Source organism: Eublepharis macularius, chromosome 4 (assembly GCF_028583425.1).
Source record: "Eublepharis macularius isolate TG4126 chromosome 4, MPM_Emac_v1.0, whole genome shotgun sequence".
NCBI lineage: Eukaryota > Metazoa > Chordata > Lepidosauria > Squamata > Eublepharidae > Eublepharis > Eublepharis macularius.
In genome coordinates, this window is record NC_072793.1 from 156,636,747 (window position 1) to 156,657,981 (window position 21,235).

Consider the following 21,235-nt stretch of genomic DNA (forward strand, 5'->3'; position numbering starts at 1 on the left):
GGAGGCTTCACTGTATCCTGAGGAGGTTCTTTTGCATATGGATTGGTGCTTGATGTGCTAATCTTCTCTGCAGGGCTATTGTCGGGGATAGAATGTTTTGTTAGCCTGGTGTTTTTCAGAACTGGAAACCATGCTCTGTTCATTCTTAAGGTTTCTTCTTTCCTGTTGAAGTTTTGCTTATGCTTGTGAATTTCATCCACAATGGTTTCGTTGTTATTGAGGCTTTAATAATCATGTACTCGGCACATAAATGACAATGGCACCCACTGATCCCATCCCGTGGACACATCTGCCTTCTCTTGAGTCAACCCATTGGTCTATCGGGGTGTGCTGTCTATTCTGACATCCGCAGCAAGCCTGTTTAAGGGCACACATGATTTCTAGACTTAATTGGGAATGCTGCAGAAAAGCAGGGATCTAAGTCCTGTGTCCAAAGCCTCTGTGTGTGCATTTGGTCACACATAGAGCTCAATGCAAATGTTTAGTTGTTCAGCTGTGTGCACAAATATCTCTGGGGGAGGCCAATGAGTGCCCCGCTTCATATGTATGTATGTACAATGTACACAGTTCTAAACACCCAAAAGAGTGCAGAATGTCTACAGTTCTGTGATACTTCAAGCAAACATCTTTTCTGTTTCAGGGTCAGACGACCTCATAAGCCCATGTTCTCTGGGGCATCCATTGATAAGAGAAGAAAACCCAGGACCTCCACACAATTGTTCATGACCACCACAATTAGAGATAGGCACGAACAGCAATTCGAACTAAAAAACGCCACGAACAGCCCAATCTGCTGTTCGCGAATAAGCTGTTTGTGAGGCCCCATTCTAAGAGCCAAGCTGCAAGTGACACCTTACACAGGTTGGACACTTGTCAGCTTTCCTCAGGTTTTGATGGGAAATGTAGGCATCCTGGTTTTACAGCTTGGCTCTCCATTACAGCTGCAAGACCAAGATGCCTACATTTCCCATCAAAACTTGAGGGAAGCTGACAAGTGTCCAACCTATGTAAGGCGTCACTTGTAGTTTGGCTCTAAGTGAACAGGTGGTCGTTGCAAGCCTTGTTGGTTGCTGTTCCTCAAGCCAGACAGTCTGGCACCTGCAATCAATTCCCTTGGCAACCGGAGGCAGGGACTGCCTGAACTCTGTCTGAACTCCTGCTGTTGCACTGGGAACCCCAATCTAAGCCCAATTTAGCTTGATAGGCAGGTCTTCCTTTCAAGTGTGGAGCTCCAAATTTGTTACAAGGAAGCAAAGAGCAGGGGGGAGGGGAGCTCCCAGCTCTGCTTTTGCAGACAGTGAGGGAGGGACAGTTGCTGTTGGCATTTTGAGAGAGAGACACAGAGAGTGCATTAGAGCTTGAATTTTCTTTGTGTGTGGTGGGATAGGGATCTACCTCTTCAAGTTCCAGGGCTGCTGCCAGGCTCTGGGGCCAAGCTTTTATTTATTATTGGTACATTTCCTGCTGCCTGCTCAGGTAGGGTTTCTGGGAGTGGTGTGGTAGGGATCTTGATGGCTGGAAGAGGGCCTGCTGGCCCCCATGAACAACGAACAATGAACATGTTCATGAACAGGTCATGTCCGTCAATGTTCATTGTTCATTGTTTGTGGATGGCAACGAACAATGAACATCATGTTCGGTTTTTTTTCTATTCACGTCCATGTCTACCCACAATGACATTCTCTGTAGCAGCTCAGGGGGCTCCATTATACTTATCCAGTGAGGCTGTGCCAGTGATAACCTCCCCACTACCACTACCATGGATCCATATTAGGAAAGAGCTGTTGTGGATGATAGTGGATGGGGCACCCAGGTCCTTTGGAAGTGGTGACTTAAAAGCTTATGTCTGCATCTGAGAAACCAGTACTTGAAATGTAAATTGAGGGGCCTCGGGGTGTATTGTGGTTGGGGGTTAATATACAGGCCCTTTACTGTCTTTCTTAATACATTTTCCAATAATGGATGCCAGTATGGTGTGGTGGCTAGGATCTGGGATAGCCAGGTTCAGATGCCCACTCTGCCATGGAAGCTTGCTGGGTGACCTAGCCTGCCAGTTGCTCAGGGGCAGTGAGCCAGTTTCCACCTCCAGGCGCTACTCTTTGCTCCAGCAAGAGTATTGGGGGGGGGGGCTGTCACAGGCCTTTTCTCCAAACTGAGAGAACCCACACAGCCTATAATTTGGGGGAACTTGGTTTGTTTTGAAATGTAAACCTTCCCCTCAGTTGCTAGATGTTCTTAGGGCGGCAAGTGTAAGGGCTTTAGATTCTTTGCCGTGAGGTAACTTTTGTGATAAGAAGAACTCAAAGATCACTGAAGCAGGAGGTTTAACTAAACAACAAAGAAGATGTATTTATGTACAGGTTGTTTTTAAAGAACAGATCAGCAGCCCAAGTTTCCTAACCCTGAAAGGAGAAAACTGGCGGAGGCACTTCTGCAATTTAAGGCTTCGGGTTATGGTCTGAGTTCTGTTTAATGCTTGTGATTACAAACAGGCTTTCACTGCCTACCCACCAGGTTGGAGCCTTTCATATGCACAGGATTCCACCCATATTGGCCAGCCCATTCCCAAGAGTCAGACCAAGGATATGAGGACTACTCTTTCACAACCTCTGAAAGAGCTTATGAAATTAAAGGTCAAAACAGAAAAAAAGAAAAATTGAGTAGAAAGAGGACTCAGTCAGTAAAGATGACTTCATAGATAGATTTTCTTTTTATTAGTAGTAGTAATGTTAATATATGAGAAAGCATTACAATTGTACACATGGTGTGGAGAAAGCATGGCAGAGTTCTGTAATTCCGGTCTAGCTGGTGTTTGTTCTGCTCTTTTTAGCTTTGGCCCTTTTAGCTTTAACCTCATTCTGTTCCTATCTGAATACTTTTTCTTTCCTCAATCAAAATTTATCTCACAGTGCATACAGGTGCCTTTCCTTCCCGCCTTCCTTCCTCCCTGCCTCCCTCCTTCCAAAAGAAAGAATGATCTTTGTGCTTACCCATTGGGAACACCTGCCCTCTTGCTATGGGGGAGGCAGCTAAATGAGTGGTCCCTTCAGACAGAAAGATGATGGCTTTTGACACTACTGAAGTACATTCTGCTTCAAAGAGATCCCAGGCTCCCCATGGGGGTGGGAGATCCCTGCTCCCACCCTCTGCCCCCTCCCATCAGGTACCCATCCTCCCGCCAGGAGGGTAAGGGGACCTGGCAGGCGGGGGAAAAGGAGGGAGAACTGGCTTCCCGGGTGTGCTCTTGGGGTGGCGCGATGCTATCACTCCCCAGGAGTGATGTCATCGTGCCGCTTTGCAGTGAGCAGGTTTGGCCCCCAAACAGGCAAAATTGGACCTGTTTGAGGCCCAAATCAGCCCCCTGCGACACACACTCATGCTTCTGTTTCTGTGTGATTATGTCACCCGGAAGTGCCATCACCAGAAGTGATGTCATCACACTGGCACAGGATCATGCGCGTGTGAGGGACAAAGAGAAGATGAGTATCAGGTACCCATCCTCCCGCCAGGAGGGTAAGGGGACCTGGCAACCCTACCCAGGAATGACATTGTCACACCTCCCTGGGAGTGCTTCCACACTTTGCAGCGGGCCGATTTGGACCCCAAATGGGCTGAATCAGGCCCATTTGGGGCCCAAATCAGCCCATTGTGAAATGTAGGAGTGCTCCCAGACCCTGCATGATGACATCACTTCCCAGGAGTGACATCAAAGCACCACACCGGGAAGACATCCTCAAAGGTGAGTGCCAGCTCTCTGCCCTCCCAACAGGAGGTAAGGGAACCTGGCAACCCTATGTTTCAATGAGACGGAGAAAAGCCTTGATTGGCTCTTTGCTTTAGGTAAGAGATACTTCAGAGCAAAAAAGAAGTCAGCATCATGAAAGACATTGGTGGGCATGACACTGGGAATCAACGTTAATCCGTGGTTTCTTTCCATTGTCCTCCTTGCCAATGCCAGATGAAACAAGGCTTGTTTTAGGACTTGTCTGCAACGGAAAAAACAAATGGAAGGGGAGGATTTAATCTATTGAGTACAATTACATAACCTATTAGAATAGAAAAGCAGATAGATCTTTTAAACCTCACAGGCTCTGAAATGCAGGAACTTTTCACTCTCTACTTTACAAATATGCAAACATTAGTCACTCTTAGAATTGCCAAACTCCAGGTAGGACCTGGATTTATCCCAGAATTTTATATACTAACAGTCAAGAAGACCTGATCTGAGGATATTTAAATCAGGAGCTTGGAGCCATGAACGAACAAGATGGATCTTCCTACACACCTAAAAAATGCCCCAGGTTTGCAGAAAAATCTGAAATGTGTGTGTGCACGCATGTGCGCATGCACACACACACACACCCACACCCACACACACATTGGGGATTTTTAAAAAACTCAAAATGATAAAAGAAGCACATTTAACCAGATGCACTCAGTGGCTGTTGCTAGGATCCATAACAGTTTAGCCAGTATTCCAGGCTTGACTTCTGTCAGGAAAAGGCAGGAGAAGAGGGATGGGCCCTTTCCGGGTCTTTTTTAGCCTTTATGGGAGGACTCAATGGGGCCAGGCCCAGAAGCAACCACAAAGCAACTTGATACCACATGACATACATTGCTCACTCAAGTCCAGATGTCTGTAACTGTTCAACAGCTGTCACCCCAAGCCAGAGTAGTGTAGTGGTTAGAGTTTCAGTGAGGGATCTGGGAGCTCAAGGTTCAAATCACCACTCTGTTATGGAAGTTCACTGGGTGACTTTGATCCAGTCACATAGTGTCAGCCTAACCTACCTCTCAGGGTTGTTGTGAGGATAATATGGAGGCAAGAAGCATGACATAATTTGCTTTGGGTCCCCACTGTGGAGAAAGGCAGTATACAAATGAAGTAAATTAATAAATATTGATGAAGTTAGGAGGTAGACAAAAGGTTAAGTTGCATAGTGGTTTTGAAGGAGAGAAGTGGGGAAAGGTGAGCATATGAAAGCTTCTGGGAGGAGGGAAAGAGGAAATAGTGTGGAAAAGGGTATGCAGGAGGAAGTGAAGTGTCCCCAGGAAGTCCTTGCAGGTTCCCCACCATGCAACCGGGCCCAGTTCAACCGGCACCACACCACTGGGCCATCAGAGGCTGCCAGGGGAGGGGGAGAGGGAAAGGTGAAGACAGGGGGCAGACAAAGGTGGGTGTGAAGGAATCAGAAAAAGGGGGAGAGGCTATGGAGGGCATGGCAGGAAAAGAGGACTTGGTGGAGGAGAGAAAAATGAGATGCCCCTTGCAAGTCTTTGCGGTTTCCCCACTTGTTACAAATGATCACCAGACTACAGGGATCAGTTCCCTTAGAGGAAATGGCAGGGGGCAGGCTCTATGGCATGACATCCCCAGGGAGCTCTCTCTCCCCTCTCCATACTCCATTCTATCCTGCAACTGCCAAATCTCCTGGAACTTCCCAAGCCAGAGTTGTCAATCCTAGGCGGTCCAGCTCATTTTTACTCTCACCCTTCTGCTATGGAACTCATAGCTTACACGGTTCTCCCTCATTTTATTTTCACAACAACCCTGTGTGGTAGACTAGTTGACAAAGAACACCTAGAGTCTTCCAGCAAGCTTCGTAGAAGTGTGAGGATTTGAAGTTAGGTCTACTAGATCCTGAATCATTATATTACACAGGCTGTCAGTCTGCAAATATCATCTATAGACATTTATCATGGAGTCATGATTGGCCATGGTTCCATGTTCAATATGTATTTGGTTCCAGAAATAAGGATTATTGCATGACCTTGGATCCTCATATCTGCAGGACCACCTCTCCTCCTATTATGTTCTCTATCTGTCCAATGGGCAAGATCCACAACTGTTCATACATGTTTTCTTTGTTGTGGAACCCAATTTGTGGAATATCCTGCCTCTGGAGATTGGGGGGGCTTCTGTCATTCTGCAAACTACATTAACTGGAGTTGTAAGATAATGGAGAAAAACTATAACAGAATAATTCAGAAAGGTGCTTTATAAAGGGAAAGCAACACTGGAATATATCACTGTATAGGACGTATTACGTTGTGGTTGCTTAATTGTTTTCTGCTGATGTAATAACATTTTTCTACATTATAGCCACATGGTTTCCAACTCCAGGTTGGGAAATTATTAGCTATTTGTAGGTGGAGTTTGGGGAGGGGAAGATTTGAGAAAGGAAGGACAACTATAGAGTCCACCCTCCAAAGCAGTAATTTTTCTCTAGGGGAACTGATCTCTGGAGATCAGTTGTAAGTCTAGATCTCCAGGCCCTGCCTGGAGGTTGGCAACCCTCTATGCATATTCTGTATTGTTCATATTTCAGTAATCATAGTCCAAATACATTGGTCATTAGTTGTCTCATAAATATTGTATCAACCTACATCAGGCTTATTAGATGTCGTTTTGTATGGAATGGCATCAATTTATTCCATGTATTCTACTTCGTATCTCAGTGAGAAAGGCAGAGTATAAATACACTAAATAATAAATAAATATTGTCCAAAACAGCCTTCAGAGATGCCAGGCCCAACATTTACATGCCCCAAGAGAAAGAAGAATCTAGAATACACTAAGGATTGCCAAATGTTTTTTACTTTAAGGAAATATTGCCTTTTCCACGTTGGTACTTAGCATACTGGATGTACTTTGTTCCAGAATTCTTTAGATTTCTATAAAAAGATGCCACATTTCCAGAACATCCCTTTTGATTCCTACTCAGATCTAGAAACCATCCAGATCCAATTTGCTGCAGATACCGACATATAGGCTCTTATCCCAAAGATGCAGACTCACTTGTGTGTCTTGTATGAAATTGTTCTGCTAGGAAATCACAGTGCTGAGGAGGTGACAGACGCTTAAGGCTGGGCACCTCTGTGTTGATGTAGAAAAAGTTCTGATCCGCAGCATTGTAGAGTGGCCATTGCACCTCATCAGGGGTGGACCCGGTGGGTTTCCTGTAAAGGAAATAAGGAAATCAGTTACTTGGGGGAACCACTACATTTCCTCTGAGGACCCAGCAGATGTTATTAACATTTTTAGATGGACTCTGCTCGTCTTCTGGAGACTATGGGTGGGATGCTGCAAATCTTTCTGGTATTCCCCTGTCCCCAGCAGCCATTCCTGAGCTGTGTAGAATAATATCCAAGTGGGTTGGGAGGGGACAGGAGGGAGAGGGCAAAACTAACGCCTCCTGCCCAGGGGTCATTTCGTAGAAAAAGAGCTGCAGGAACTCATCAGCATAACTCATTAGCATATGCCACGCCCCTTGCCAGTGCCGGAAGTGTGTCATTAGCATAACTGATTTGCATGTCACACCCCCTGACCTCACCTCTCCTGACTGTTTTGGACCCAATCCTGGCCATTCAGGGCTGAAACTGGGCCCAAAATGGCAAAAAGGGGCTGAAAATGGCTGAAAAGGGCCCCACAGTGGTCAGAATTGGGCCACTGCTGAGCGGGGAGAGTGATCCACCACCTGTCAGAGGCCCGATCTTGGCCATTTTGGGACCAATCCTGGCTGTTTTAGGCCCAGTTTTGGCCATTTGGGGCCCAATCCAGGCCAAAATGAGCCCAAAATGGCCAAAAATCAGGTGGGTGGGGCCACCTGACATGTGACCTCTTTGGAGAACTACCGGAACTGCGTTCCTGGGCGTTCCCCCTCAAAATGAGCCCTGCTCCTGCCTTTGTATGAATGGAGCTCTGCTGGTGGAAGAGGAACAATTGAGTGATGTATGTTACCCAATTCCCCCTCCCCACTACAGCCCCTTGATTCATGTGGCTATTATTCCACATGGGTCCCGTGACCCTGGGAATAAACTCTCCTAAGGCCAGAACCAACTTCTGGAGGAAAGGGAAAGATAGAAAAATTGGGGATCCTGGTGCAAACCTCACAAAGGGCTTTTCTGCACACTCGACTTATTCCTGATTTTTTAGCAGTTGATCCTCAAGCACTAGAATCAGTTTGAGTACTGATCTTCCACACGTCTGCCTTCCCTTTGAATTTTTACAGTTCAAAGTCAGTTTATTTTATTCTGGACGTTCCTTAGATAATCAGGATTTTCAAGCAACGGTACTGTTGTCATCTGTGGCATCACTGGTGACGTCACAGCACACGCATCATTTTTATTTTTTGTATATGTTTATATTGATAGATGAATCGATCGATATAAGGGCTGGATTTTTTTTAAAAATGAACATGAATACACAGGGAAGTCTTTGCATGGAGAAGCCTAAAAGAGGAGTAGCTCTGACACCCATACCTGAACCCCACCCCCCACCCCATCCAAACCCAGAGCCAGGAGGCTGAAGCCGGCACCAGTGGGACAAACCAGTCTCTTTTGAAATAGAGCCCAGAGAAGCAGCAGCGATGTACTTTTCAAACAGAGCTGCTTTTTCCAGCACTGGAAGTGGCCACCCCCGCCCCTTTCCCTTTCACCACCCCCAGGGTTTTTGCAATTTAAAAAAAAATTCATATTGATATATCAACCTATTGTTGTAATAATAGCAGGTTATCTGAATCCCCGGATTTCATTTTTTTAAAAAATCTCATCTTTAGCCCCTTCCATTGCAGAGATATATCTTTCTCCTTTTATCTCCACAAAGGGAAGGGGCTAGAAACTTACCTTTTAAAAATAAAAGCTGGGAATTCAGAGAACCTGCTGCACCTTTAATTACAATGTTAGGTCAATCTATCAATTAGATATTGACGATTTTTTTTAAAGTCTCTAGTCCCTTGCGGAGATAAAAGAAAAAAGGCATATCCCTGAAATGGAAGGGATTAAAGACTTAATTTTTAAAAAACAAATGAAACCTGGGAATTCAGAGAACCTTCTGCACCTGTTATTATAATGGCAGGTCAATATAGCAACATGAAATTGACAATTAAAAAGAGATCAAAACAAAACCTGGAAGGGGAAAAGGAAGGGGGGGTTAGACTATGATGAATATCCAATCATTAAAAAGTGGATTGGAGGTGGGTGGGAATGGGTGGGACAAACAAAACTGAAAGAAACATTACGTATGAGGGGAAAGGTACTCAAAATCAGTTTCCAGAAAAAGATTGGGGTAAAAGTGATCTCAAAATAACGGGGAAAACCCTGAAGGAAAACCAAAAAAACCCTGAAGTGAAAACTAAAAGCAAAAAAATGCATGCTGAAATTAGGGCATAAATCAAAAAACCTGTGCAGAAAATCCCACAGTCCTTGCATTAGATTCAACCCTATGTTGATGAAGACATCACATATTATTTGTTTTTATGTGAGGCAACATAAAAATACTTTGATAAGGCTACATCTTAATATTGACTACCTTGAGAGCTTACAAGTATTTTCCCTTCACTATGAAGAATTTGCTCATATTTAATATTTTCATTTGATGGAAAAAACGGATGGATTTTTGCACGCTTTCTATTTATGTTACAGTTTAATGGTTGTATTATTTCCAGTGTATCCCTATAGCAATCTCTTATGAATGTTGTAGAATGTTACTGAATACTCCAATAAGCTTATTCTTTCATATGTCATGTTACCAAAGCTTTTAGGCCCTTAGTCACTGTTTCCTACCGGCTCATTTCCTTGACCACATGATAAAAGGTTCTCCAATGCTTGGTGATCAAGTTAGTTCCACTGTTATCACTGAGGGCCTAACTGCATGTTACATTTTCCTGGCATTCTCCCCAGATCCACCTGACCAGATATGCACTAAGAAATGAGAACTATGCTGGAAACTTAATCTGCAGGCACTGTGGCATGTGGATATGAAGATACTTAAGCCTTCCGATCTGTTCTATTTTCCGGACCTGAAAAGCATTCAAGAAGTTCCATTTTGCCCTCTTGGGGAAACTTGCATGTAGCTTCCGTAATGGCAGGGGCAAAAAAAAGCTCCATTTGGTAGTGGAATACTCAAGTCACATCTCACAGCAAAGACCAAAACTTCCGTTTTAGAAACAAAAGGGTATGCATTGGTTTTAGGGAGCAGATCAAGGAGAATAGTTAAAGCCTTACCCACTTCTGGCAAATTCTGCCCAGTAGTGCATCACCTTGCGGCTCAGAGCATCCTCGGATTCTGGATATGATTGGTTGGTTCCCAGTAATGCTAGGGTTCCAAAAAGGTAGGGCACCTCCGCTCCATGGGGTGCTCCAGCCCACTTTGGCCACGCAGAGTGAAAAGCACGGTGGTTGAAGATGTAAATATAGACAGGATTCCCAGATTTTGCCATCTGTGCAGCAAATTCAGACAACGGGCATACAAACCAATAATCTCTAAAATAATGGGCCAATGTTGACTGGTTCCATGCTGCTCCATGGCGATCTTTGCTATATTTCAGTGCTATAGCCTTGACTGCACTGCCTTCAATTGGCCTCCACAATGTTTCATTTATTAGGCTCAAAGACTGCTCCCAGGTCTGAGTCCAGTTATTTCCTTGAGCAGAAAGAGACACAATTAACGCATAGAGAGCCCCTTCATCAGAGGTGACACCAGTAAGAATTGGCTTCATCTGAAAGATTCCAGACTCCAGAAGCTTTTGTGGCTTATCTTTGAGAAATTCCCCATCTATTGTCAATGAAGATGAACGAGTTATGTACGGAATCACTCTCTCCTGAATGTCCGTCTCTTGTAAGCAGATCACCACAGCAGTGTGATTTTGCTGAGCACACCCCAAAAGGCGGCCCACATTCACAGCATTCTCTCGGGCCGTATCTGGTTCCTTCCAAGCCCAGGGGGCATTGGGAGCTCCACTCTGTAGCACAGCCCGAGCAAAAAGGGGCTGGCTTGCTGGTGAAAGGAGATGGAAACCCACAGCGGCTGCTCCAGCACTTTGGCCAAGGAGAGTTAACTGAGCTGGGTCGCCACCAAAGGCAGCTGCATTTTCCTTCATCCATTTCAAAGCCAGCCATTGATCCCATAAGCCCACATTTCCTGGGGCAGCTGGTGGCAAAAAGAGAAAACCCCAAAACCCCAGGCGGTAGTTCATAGAAGCCACTATAATATTCTCTGTGGCCGCTAAATCTGCTCCATTGTATACATCCAGTGAGGCTGTGCCAACAATAAATCCTCCACCATGGATCCAAATGAGGACAGGAGCTGGTGTGGAGGGTCGTGGATGGGGCACCCAAATATTGAGAAAGAGACAGTCCTCTGAAAGGGGGGTATTCACTTCCAAAAGATCTGCATGAGGAATTCCAGAATTTTCAGATTTTATTTGTTGACATGAGTTGCCAAAGCTGGTAGCCTCCAAGACACCACTCCATGGCTGATGTGGCTGGGGCTTCTGGAATCGTAATTTCCCCAGTGGAGGTTCTGCATAGGGGATGCCCAGATAGGCAGTCACTGAGGCAGAGCCAACCGAAAGCAGCTTGCCTTTAATAGGGCCACTGCTAGTAACCACCACTGTGTCATTTTCAGAGGCACAGCTGGGTTCCAGTAAGGAAAAGAGGAGGAAGAGCTCCCAAAGTGAAAAGCGGTGATGAGACATAACAGCAGCTGAAAGAATCAAAAGTTGTTAGAAAAAATAATACTTCTGTTAGGAATGCCTGCTCCCTTTTTACCACATAAAGGTTCCAGAAAAGGAGTCATGTGTTGTGCAGTTGTTAGAGACTAAGGTTCCTGCTCCCCCCACAATTTCCTCATTAACACTGGACTAGTCGTTCCCTCTCAGCCTTATTTACCTCATAGGGTTACTTGTTTGTTATGGGACAAATGGAGGAGAGGGAATTTATATAGACCATCTCAATGAAGAATGGACAGCATGTGTTGCTGTCTCTTAAGATTACCTACCTGGTAACAGTCAGGTCATGTACTTTTTTCTGGTAAGTATAGCCCTTTGGAATAACTTAACAGAGTAGGTGCAGGGGGTGCCTTCACCTTCAGCATTTAGGAAGATGGATGTTTGTTGGAGGGCAAACCATTGTGGCAGATGTCTGTGTTTTTATCTTGCATGGGTTTTTTAAAAAAAAGTGTTTCATGTTTCTAAACTTTTGTTGCTTTGTTAGCAGTCCAACTTACATGTATATGGTGGGATATAAATATTTTAAAATAAATGTCTGTTGCCACACAAACAATCAAAATGATTGTTGATCATTCAACTCAACTAGCCAAGTTGAGTTGAATCCATCTAAGTTCAATGAAGGCCACTGGCTTAGAAAGGTGCAACTCTGCTTAGGATTACCATGAATGCCGTGCAGTGTGCAAACATGGGATGTACCTAAATATATTCAATCCTGTGGGCTCACAGATGTTTGATAGTGGCATCCTTTTAAGATTAATAGACCGAGAGTCAAGCTAAACATGCAGGTTCCCTGCAGCTACATGGCAGCTTTGGGGAATAGCGGTTAAAAAATAAAGGAGAGCCCAAATGGCCTCAGAATGCCTCCACAGGGGGACGAGGGGCTCCTCCCTCTTCCCTCAAACTGTTTCCCTGTGTCAAAAGAGCAAGGGGGGAGAGTTTTTCCCTGTTTTTCCTGCTCCACATGAAGTATCCTGTGTACATGGAGTAGTAAAAACAGGGGGAGAAAACTCCCTCAGTGCTACTTTGACATGGGAAACAACTTGAGAGCAGAAGGAGGAGCCCCTTCTCCCCATGTGGAGGCATTCTCAGGCTGTTTGGGCTCTCCTTTATTTTTTAACAGCCATTTACTTTTTCACTCCTGTATGGCTGCAGAAACCCAAGTTCAACTCTTTAAAAACCTGCACATTTAGCTTGAATAAGAACTCTGTTTTCTGGATATGTTCCATCATCTTTTAAACTCCCATTACTTCAGTCTGCTTTTCTCCATTCCTATCACATACCCCATGTATATTCATCAAGGTTTATTGTTTCTTGAGTACTGAAATGAACAAGACATTACACAATACTGAAGAAAGAACAACAGAGGTCAGACGCAAGCACTGAAATCTAAATAAGCAGAAATACAAAATGATATATGAGGGAGAAGGTAAAGAAGGAAGAAATATACAGAATCAAGATAGCTCATTTAATTATCAAAAATAATAAGGCGCTTCTTGAAGGAAAGGAGCTGGAACATGTTCTGTCTCTGAGGGTTGATGAATTCACTAAAGACAGTGCTGCCAAAGAAAATAAAAAAAGATGTGAGATAACAGTTGTGTCCTTTAAGTTAAAACTGAGGTTGATATCAAAGTAATGCAGAGACTAAGGATGAATATGACTTCCAGTACAATCCTAAACAAAGTTACACTTTTCTAAAACCATTGACTTCCATGGATTTAGAAGAGTGTAACTCTGTACAGGATTACAGTTGTCAATCTCTCTGATTATAGAGGAACACAATTCAAGAGTTTTGACATAGAAGACACAGCTTCAAAAGTGGTACTATGAAGGAAATAAAGTCTTTACAAGAAAACAGGACAGAGAAAACATGGGCCGTTTCCACACGGCTTACTTTCTTCCAAAAACTTCCGAAAAACAGCATCTTTGCGCACGAAATCGTGCCAGGAAGACACTGTTATTGCACGAAATCGCACGAGAAGATGCTGTTATTGCGGAAGACAGCGTCTTCTCGTGTGATTTTGCACAATAACAGCGTGCAAAGACGCTGTTTTTTGGAAGTTTTTGGAAGAAGTTAAGCCGTGTGGAAACGGCCATGATCATATTTGTGGCCAAGAAAATGAGACAAGCTGCAGACCAAAGAATGGATTTCAGTGGTTTTAGCTGAATAAACAACAATAATGAAGCCTAAATAAAATAAGAGAATGATCAAGTTTAAGTAGTAACTTTGTAGAGAAATTAATGTTTCAAAAATATTAAGTGGTATTGACATAATTTTGAGCAATGAAAAATTAATTTTCAGTAAACAGAATTAAAGCATCTGAATGAAAATACCACCAAAAGGTAAAGAAATTAGAGGAATTGACCAAGCACTACCATCAGCTTTTTGCCTTCGATGAAAGAGGTCCTATACAATTTCATGTCACAATAGGACTTTTTTTTTTGCTATTATTTCTGTCATATTTGGATAGCTAAGAACAGAGCTTGTTTCTTTTTTGCAAGTTACAGCTGGCCAACCTCCAACTGAACCCTCTACAACAGCTCAAAGATAATAACTCCGGTTTATTAACCTTGAACTCCTTTAATAAACAAGCCGCAGTCACTCTGAACCCCGTACTCTGGCTGTGATCAGCTCCTTGATTGGCCTTTTGTGCAGAGACTTGAGTTGTGGTTTCTAAAGTTCTTAATATAGTCAGCCCATCCTTCATTTCTATAAACCTCTACACCAAGATGCAGAACTTAGAGGGAGATTCCATATTGATATCCTGTGGAAAATGATACCCAGTCAAGCCAAATCTTCTGAAACTTTTCCAGGCAAACACACTATACCAATAGTGTACTCATTCTCAGTATATCAATAAGTATCCTATTTGCACATAAGAGGCATGTGTTATACCTAACAGTGGATTACAAAATGTACTATCTCTAAAACTTGCCCTTGATTTTGCTGTTCTAAATTACTCATTTCTGTGTATGAAAAACAGCCCTGTATCCACCAGTATTTCAGATTTGATTTCTGGAAATTGCCTATGGGCCCGTAGCTTTCTGCTTTTCATTCAGTAATAGTCTGTATCTTCTAGTTCTGGACAACTGAGGGCAGGAACATTTGTGTGCACAAGAAAGCATAATTATTCATTTAGAGCATTTTTATTTATACTTTTGTTTGCTGCAGTTCTTTTGTGTATTAAGGTACAAATATTTCTGTATTATTATTATTATTATTATTATTATTATTATTATTATTATTATTTGCATACATTCACATATATGAATGCATTAATGTGTGTTAGGGTTACCAACCCTGGGTGAGAAAATTCCTAGAAATTTGGGAGTGGAGCCTTGGCAGGATATGGGGTTGTGCATGATGAAGTCTATACATCCTGTGGTGGTACAACCTCACTGACCTGCAAGCACTGCCCCTTCTTGCCCTCTGGGGTAACCAGTGACAGTTCATGTCTCCACTTGCCATATGCCTCCCACGCAGTGTCCTCCTCAACCCTAAGAAGGGCTTCCACTCCTTCTCCCTTGCACTCACTGCCACCACTTGGCCTTTGAGGAAACTGCCGGTGGAGAGGGCTAAGACTTCTACTCACACTGCCTTGAGTCCAGTTTCGTGCTACCCAACACCTGGCTACTGCAAGGACTGTCTATTGCACTTGTGCACCCCTGGTGGCAGATCAGCCAGTTTCCAACAGACCACTCCTTTCCCATGGCACCTGTTTTAGGTAGCGTAGTTGAGCAGTGGGAGTCTGTGTGATACAGAGAACTGCTACCAGTATTTAATAATTTAAAGGCATTTATTAAAGAAAAAAAATATTCTCTCACACAGCACCAGAGTAAGCAAGAGAATTCAAAAAGAAATGGGTAAAAACGCAATTCCTCTGTGCCTCCATTTATACATGTCTAACTTAGATCTTTTGTTTAGGTGGGCTCTCCATCTTAGAAAGTTCCAGTTTATTGAGATGTCCTCATACGTTTTATGGTTCAGGCCTTCAGCTTCCACGTGGTCAATGGCTGCAATGCTTGCAAGGAGTCAAGTCTCAGCTCCCAGCTCAAATCACCCCAAAAGTCCCTCCTTCCTGTGCCAGGAGGTTTTATTCTCTCCCTTTCCCCACCCCTTAGGCAGGTCAAAGATGCCCGTCAGAGAGGCTTTTCCTAGAGGTTCCAGGAAGAAACCTTTCTGGTATTTTAGACCTCCAAGTCTCTGTCCACTCCCCCCCCCACACACACACACACACACTGGAAGGGTTAGCTTCTAGCAGAAAACCTTCTGGCCACATCTGCCTAACTAAATTCCAAGGCTAGGTGCAGCTTGGAAAGCATCTGGCTTTCCTTTCCCCCTCCTACTTGTTCACAGCTAAGAGATGCTTTTTTAAATGGAGGGGGGGGGGTTAACACACTCCAAGCATACAAATAGAAAGCATTTTTCCACACCTCCCACCTGCAAAGTTGTCTATAATGGGGAGCTGGTCAAGAAGGCTAGGGTCTACACTTTTATGCAGATCCCATCTCCTAGCCTCCAGAGCCCTGCCAGCCACCTAATACAGGCAATTTTTTTTTTTGCTTCCAACATTCCCTTTAGGTGCTCTTTATCAACATGTGGGAGATGCTTGGGCCTCTGTCTCTGTCCCCCTCTCCAAGTGTATGCAATCTTACTTGGCTAACAAACTATACGCCAGCTTTGTCCCATTTAGCAGCTAGCACAGTCCCAGGTATTAAAATACTTTATGCCACTGATTAGTTGCAGTGATTGGCAGAAGGGTGATGGTGGCTGATTCAGTGACCCAGTGGCTGGGGCATTGCCTGCTCTGGATGGAATTCTGCTGTCCTTAAAGGAGCAGGCTTGAAGCATGAGAAAGCACATAGGTCCATCTTCTCTGCTGAAATCTTAGAGCGGAACTACAAGTGACAAAAGGCACAGGTTGGACACTTGTCAGCATCCCTCAAGTTTTGATGGGAAATGTAGGCATCCTGGTCTTGCAGCTTGGCTCTCTGACTGCTGTCCAATGGACTTTTCAACTGTCACTTGTCCAACATTCCATCAAGCTGCCTACATTTCCCATCAAAACTTGAGGGAAGCTGACAAGTGTCCAACCTGTGCCTTTTGTCACTTGTAGTTCCGCTCTTAGTGTCTATAGCCATTTCCACATGTCCTTAAAAGGATGGCCCATTCACTGAACACTGCTAGCTTTCCCCCTGCAGTCAACATGTGTCCGATTTCAAAACAGTAGCTGGCTATTTGGCTTTCATTTTTCGGCACCTTTTCTGAGAACACATTTTCCTGCATTCCCCAAAAAGGCACTGACAAAATGGAAGCCGAACAACCTGCTACCGTTTTGAAATTGGAGACGAGTAGAGTGAAGGGGAAAAGTCAGCAGCATTCGGTGAGGCGGCTGTCCCTTTAAGGATGTGTGGAAATGGCCTATGATTGAGGGTGTCCTAGATTAGATCTGCTTGATTCACCACTAGTGGAACAGAGATCTGGTCAGTGATATCCATATCTTGATTACATCAAGTATAGAGGGAAGGAGTAGGAAGAACATATTTTGCCAAATGTGTGAGTTTACTGCGGCCAGAAGCATGAACCAAAGGGCTCTCAGCCCCTAGCTCCCCGTCTGTGTCTCTGCATGAGCCAGCCAATGAGATCAGGACAGGCACAAGATGTAGTTGTTGGCTGGCTGTTGACTATGTTCTTTTGTTTTTTATACAGCCTTTTTTCTGTTGTCAGCTGCCAGAAGAAAATAAGGAGATGATAGATAGATAGATAGATAGATAGATAGATAGATAGATAGATAGATAGATAGATAGATAGATAGATAGATAGATAGATAGATAGATAGATAGATAGATAGATAGATAGATAGATAGATAGATAGATAGATAGATAGATAGATAGATAGATAGATTAGACTACTATAAATGCATTCTGTGTGGGGTTGTCTTTGAAAACTGTTCAGAAAATATAATTGGTTCAAAATGCAATTGGACAGGAAGAATATTTCACTAGCGCTCCCCCTCCCCCCAAAATACATTGTTCACTGCCCATTTGCTTTTGGCCCTACCCAAGTTGCTGGTTTTAAACTTTAAAGAATTGTTGTCATCTGCTAAATGTTATAAACAGAGGGCCTGCAAGGACTTACAGGGGGTATCTCATTTTCCCTCCCCCCACCATGTCCTTTCCCCCTTCCCTGCCCCCCATAGCCTCTCCCCCTTTTCCTATTTCCTTCTACCTTTCCCACCCCGTCTTCCCCTTTCTCTCTTCCTCCAGCTCCAGGTAAGTTAGACTGACAGGGCATGACTGGATCAAAGTCACCCAGTGAGTTTCCGTAGCAGAGTGGCCATTTGAACCTGGTTCTACCTAGGGTTGCCAGGCCCCCTGACCCTTCTGGCAGGAGATCTGGGGCCCAGTGCCTACCTTTGTAGTTTTGCTTTTCACACACATGCACAGCGTGCACATGCTCCCAGCTTGTGAGATGACATCACTTCCAGGAAGTCACATCATTCTGCGGGTCACAAGGTACCCTGGGAGCTCTCCCTGCTCCCAGCTCCCACACTCCTGTGCTCTCCAGGGGGCCAATTGGCCCAATTTAGGCCTGATTCAGGCCCAAATTGGGCCACTGTGGAGTGCAGCAGTGCTCCTGCACTACACAGTGGCCCAATTCAGACCTGAATCTGGGCCGATTCAGGTCAAATCTGGCCCAAATTGGCCTGAATCTGGCCGCTGCAAAGTGCAGGGCACTCCTGCATCCCACAGTAGTCCAATTCAGGCTGAATCAGGCCTGATTTGAGCAGAATTGGGGCCAAATTGGGCTGCTGCGGGACACGGGAGCATAGTGCACCGCACCACCAGAGGGTACACCCGGTGAGGGACTGGCATCCCTAGTTCTACCACAGCCTATTCTGAATCTGTAACCACTACACTACACTGGCTGGAGGGACAGCTGTTGAACATTCGTAGATGGCCAGGCATGGGTGACTCATACAGTTTAAAGCTACAGGCACTCCTTTAATCATTTTGGTGTTTTTTTTAAATCTCCAAATGTTTGTTTGTTTGTTTTTTAGTTTTCAGATTTTTTAATGGAAACCTGAGGCATTTTTCAGGTGTGTAGGAAGGTCTGTCTTGTCCGTTCATGGATCCAGTCTCCAGATTTAAGTATCCTCAGATCACAGTCACTTGGCTACTAGGATATAAGATGTTGTCATCTTCTAGGAGTTGGTATTCTCAAGAGATGCTACAATATTATAAACCAATTGGAAACATCACTTATTCTTTGAAAATACAAATTAAGTCTTGCTTATTCTACCAGACTTTTAATACTTTTATGGGCTTTGTAAAAGTTCTAAGGAGCTCTGATGGTTTTAAGTGATTCTGATTGTATTTATTTATTTATTTAATCAAACTTATACCCCACCTGCCCCGCAAATGTGCTCAAGTGGCTAACAAGATATATAATTAAAACCATATACATATCTTTAAAAAACATAAAAACAATACAAACAAATTAGTGCCATGATCAATTCAAGCTATAATAAATATCTCAAAAACCATGTACATAACTGTGGCACAGCCCAGGGCTGCCCCCAGCACACAGGATATGTCAAACAGGAAGAGGACAATTCGCTGGTTCTTAACCAAAGGCCCAGCAGAACATCTCTGTTTATTTTTGATTGATCCCAGTGGGAGTTTTATTCAGTCCCTTAATTAAGGGGTTTATCTGATTTCAATATATTGTCTTTTTACCCGTTTGAGACTGGTTTCATCTTTTACAGTTTTATCATTATGCTGGTGGCCTTTATTATTTTTTTATAAACTACTTTTAATCCTTTTAAGTATAAAATAAATAAATAAAAATAAATGAAAATACTGGGCACTTTAATATCTGTTGGGATCATCCTGTTTTGTAGAAACACTGGTAAACTCTTCTGGTTGGGTGACATTCCTCTCAGGTGTTTAGCTAAGATTCTCTCCTCTGTCTATGTCCCCTTTTCCTCAGAAAACAATCACTGACAACAGGAGGTAGAACAACAGAGGTTAATGTTTCTAAAAGCTACTGAATGTGGGGTATTACTGAAGTTGAATTAGTAAAGACTGGACTTGAATTTTCATTAGTTGTCCCACATTGCAATGACAGACTCACCTCTCTTTTTCCTGGTGCAATTTTGGTACTCCTTTGGTTTTCCACAGCTCAGACTAAAGGGAAAAGTGGATACTGAGGATTATATGTTGCTTGCAGTTCTGACAAATAAGAGCTGGGGTTCAGGCGACTGCATGAGTACACGCACGTGAAGGGCAATGACCACCTGGGCTCTGCCTACTCAATGGCATCAGGCTGCATCTTGGCAAAGCAAGAGTACATTGCAGAAGTCAACAAGACTGTTTTTGCATAGTATGCAGTGTTGTATTCAAAAACTGGCTGCAGTTACAGAAGCTTTTGACTGCTACAAATGGTTCTCTTGCTGTTCCCCTAGCAATATGTGACAGTAAAAAAAGAGTCATGAAACCATTTAAAGACGGGAATCTTTAAAAACACCTTTTTGTTTTCCTGCACACGTTAGCATAGCAATGCCTCTGCAATTTGTCATATGTATATTGGCTGAATAGTGTTCCTTCTCCAATAGCTGCTATCAGTGTCCCCCACAGAGAATAAGCATGGGTTGTATAGAAAGGAGGGGCTGTGAGCCACAGAACTATAAGAAGGTAAGCTTCCACCAGACAAGAGTGACCACAGTCCACGCCAGAAAAAGCTGTTGACTCCATTTTACCAATCTCCAACCAGTTAAGAATACTAAGTTCTAAATACAACCCTGAAGAAAACAATGGGGAAAAGCAATTTCACTTTTTAAATTTTAGTTCTGAAGCTTTATGGTTGAAGAAAACTATTTTCTTACTCCTTCTCTCCATTTCCCATCCCTAGAAGCTTCTGATATACACCCCTGGCTGGGGACATGATTGTTCTCTTTGAATGTTTGAAAGGCTGTCATTTGGAGGAGGACAAGGAGCTGTTCCAGTTGGCAGCAGAGGGTAGGAACTGAAGCAATGGGCTTAAATTACATGCACAAAGGTACTGGCTGGACATTAGGAAAAACTTTTTCATGGTCAGAGTAGATCAAAAGTGGAATCAGCTGCCTAGGGAGGTGGTGAGCTCCCCCTCACTGGCAGTTTTCAAGATGAGGCTGGATGAATATTTGTCAGGGATGCTTTATGCTGATCCTGCACTGGGCAGGAGGATGGACTAGATGGTCTGTATGGCGCCTTCCAACTCTATGATTCTATGAGAAGAAAATAGCTGGAGAAGAAAATAGCCCTCCCCTTCTTCTCTAGAGCTACTGAAAGATTTGGGCTCCCTGAGAGGTAGACAAATGAGATACCCATCAACTCCTGAATTCATATCATCAGCTCCTGAGATAACAGCCCTCTATAGACAGTAGAATGGTGTTCTGTTCGCATTGTTAAGTATTGTGATTAACAGCAACTTTATTGAAGACTGGAAGCAGACAGACTGAAACCAGGCTCAACAGGAGCACAGCGATTGAATTATAAGGCAACCGTTATGATTGGCCGTTAACAGTGCAAAAACACATGGTGCTAGAGACACTTGTTCTGCAGGACTTCAACATTTGCCTGGGCCAGCCCAGGATTTTGTAACTTCTTTAGCTGTTATGGATCTTTCTGAAGCCATGATGAGACCAATACAAGAGAAAGGACTTAATCTTTTGCACTGAGCTTT

The 21,235-nt window shown here is 43.7% G+C and overlaps 1 protein-coding gene across 1 annotated transcript; it reads right to left on the minus strand.

The window, feature by feature from the left end:
* Nucleotides 1-2,691: 2,691 nt before the first annotated feature.
* Nucleotides 2,692-19,780, minus strand: LOC129326974 (cholinesterase-like). Its single transcript, XM_054975322.1, has 4 exons — nucleotides 19,646-19,780; nucleotides 10,006-11,485; nucleotides 6,800-6,960; nucleotides 2,692-3,986 (listed from the first exon to the last, which is right to left on the minus strand). Exons 2-4 carry the CDS (start codon nucleotides 11,475-11,477, stop codon nucleotides 3,976-3,978), a joined length of 1,644 nt encoding a protein of 547 aa, XP_054831297.1. The 5' UTR covers nucleotides 11,478-11,485; nucleotides 19,646-19,780; the 3' UTR covers nucleotides 2,692-3,975.
* Between the last annotated feature and the right edge of the window lie 1,455 nt (nucleotides 19,781-21,235).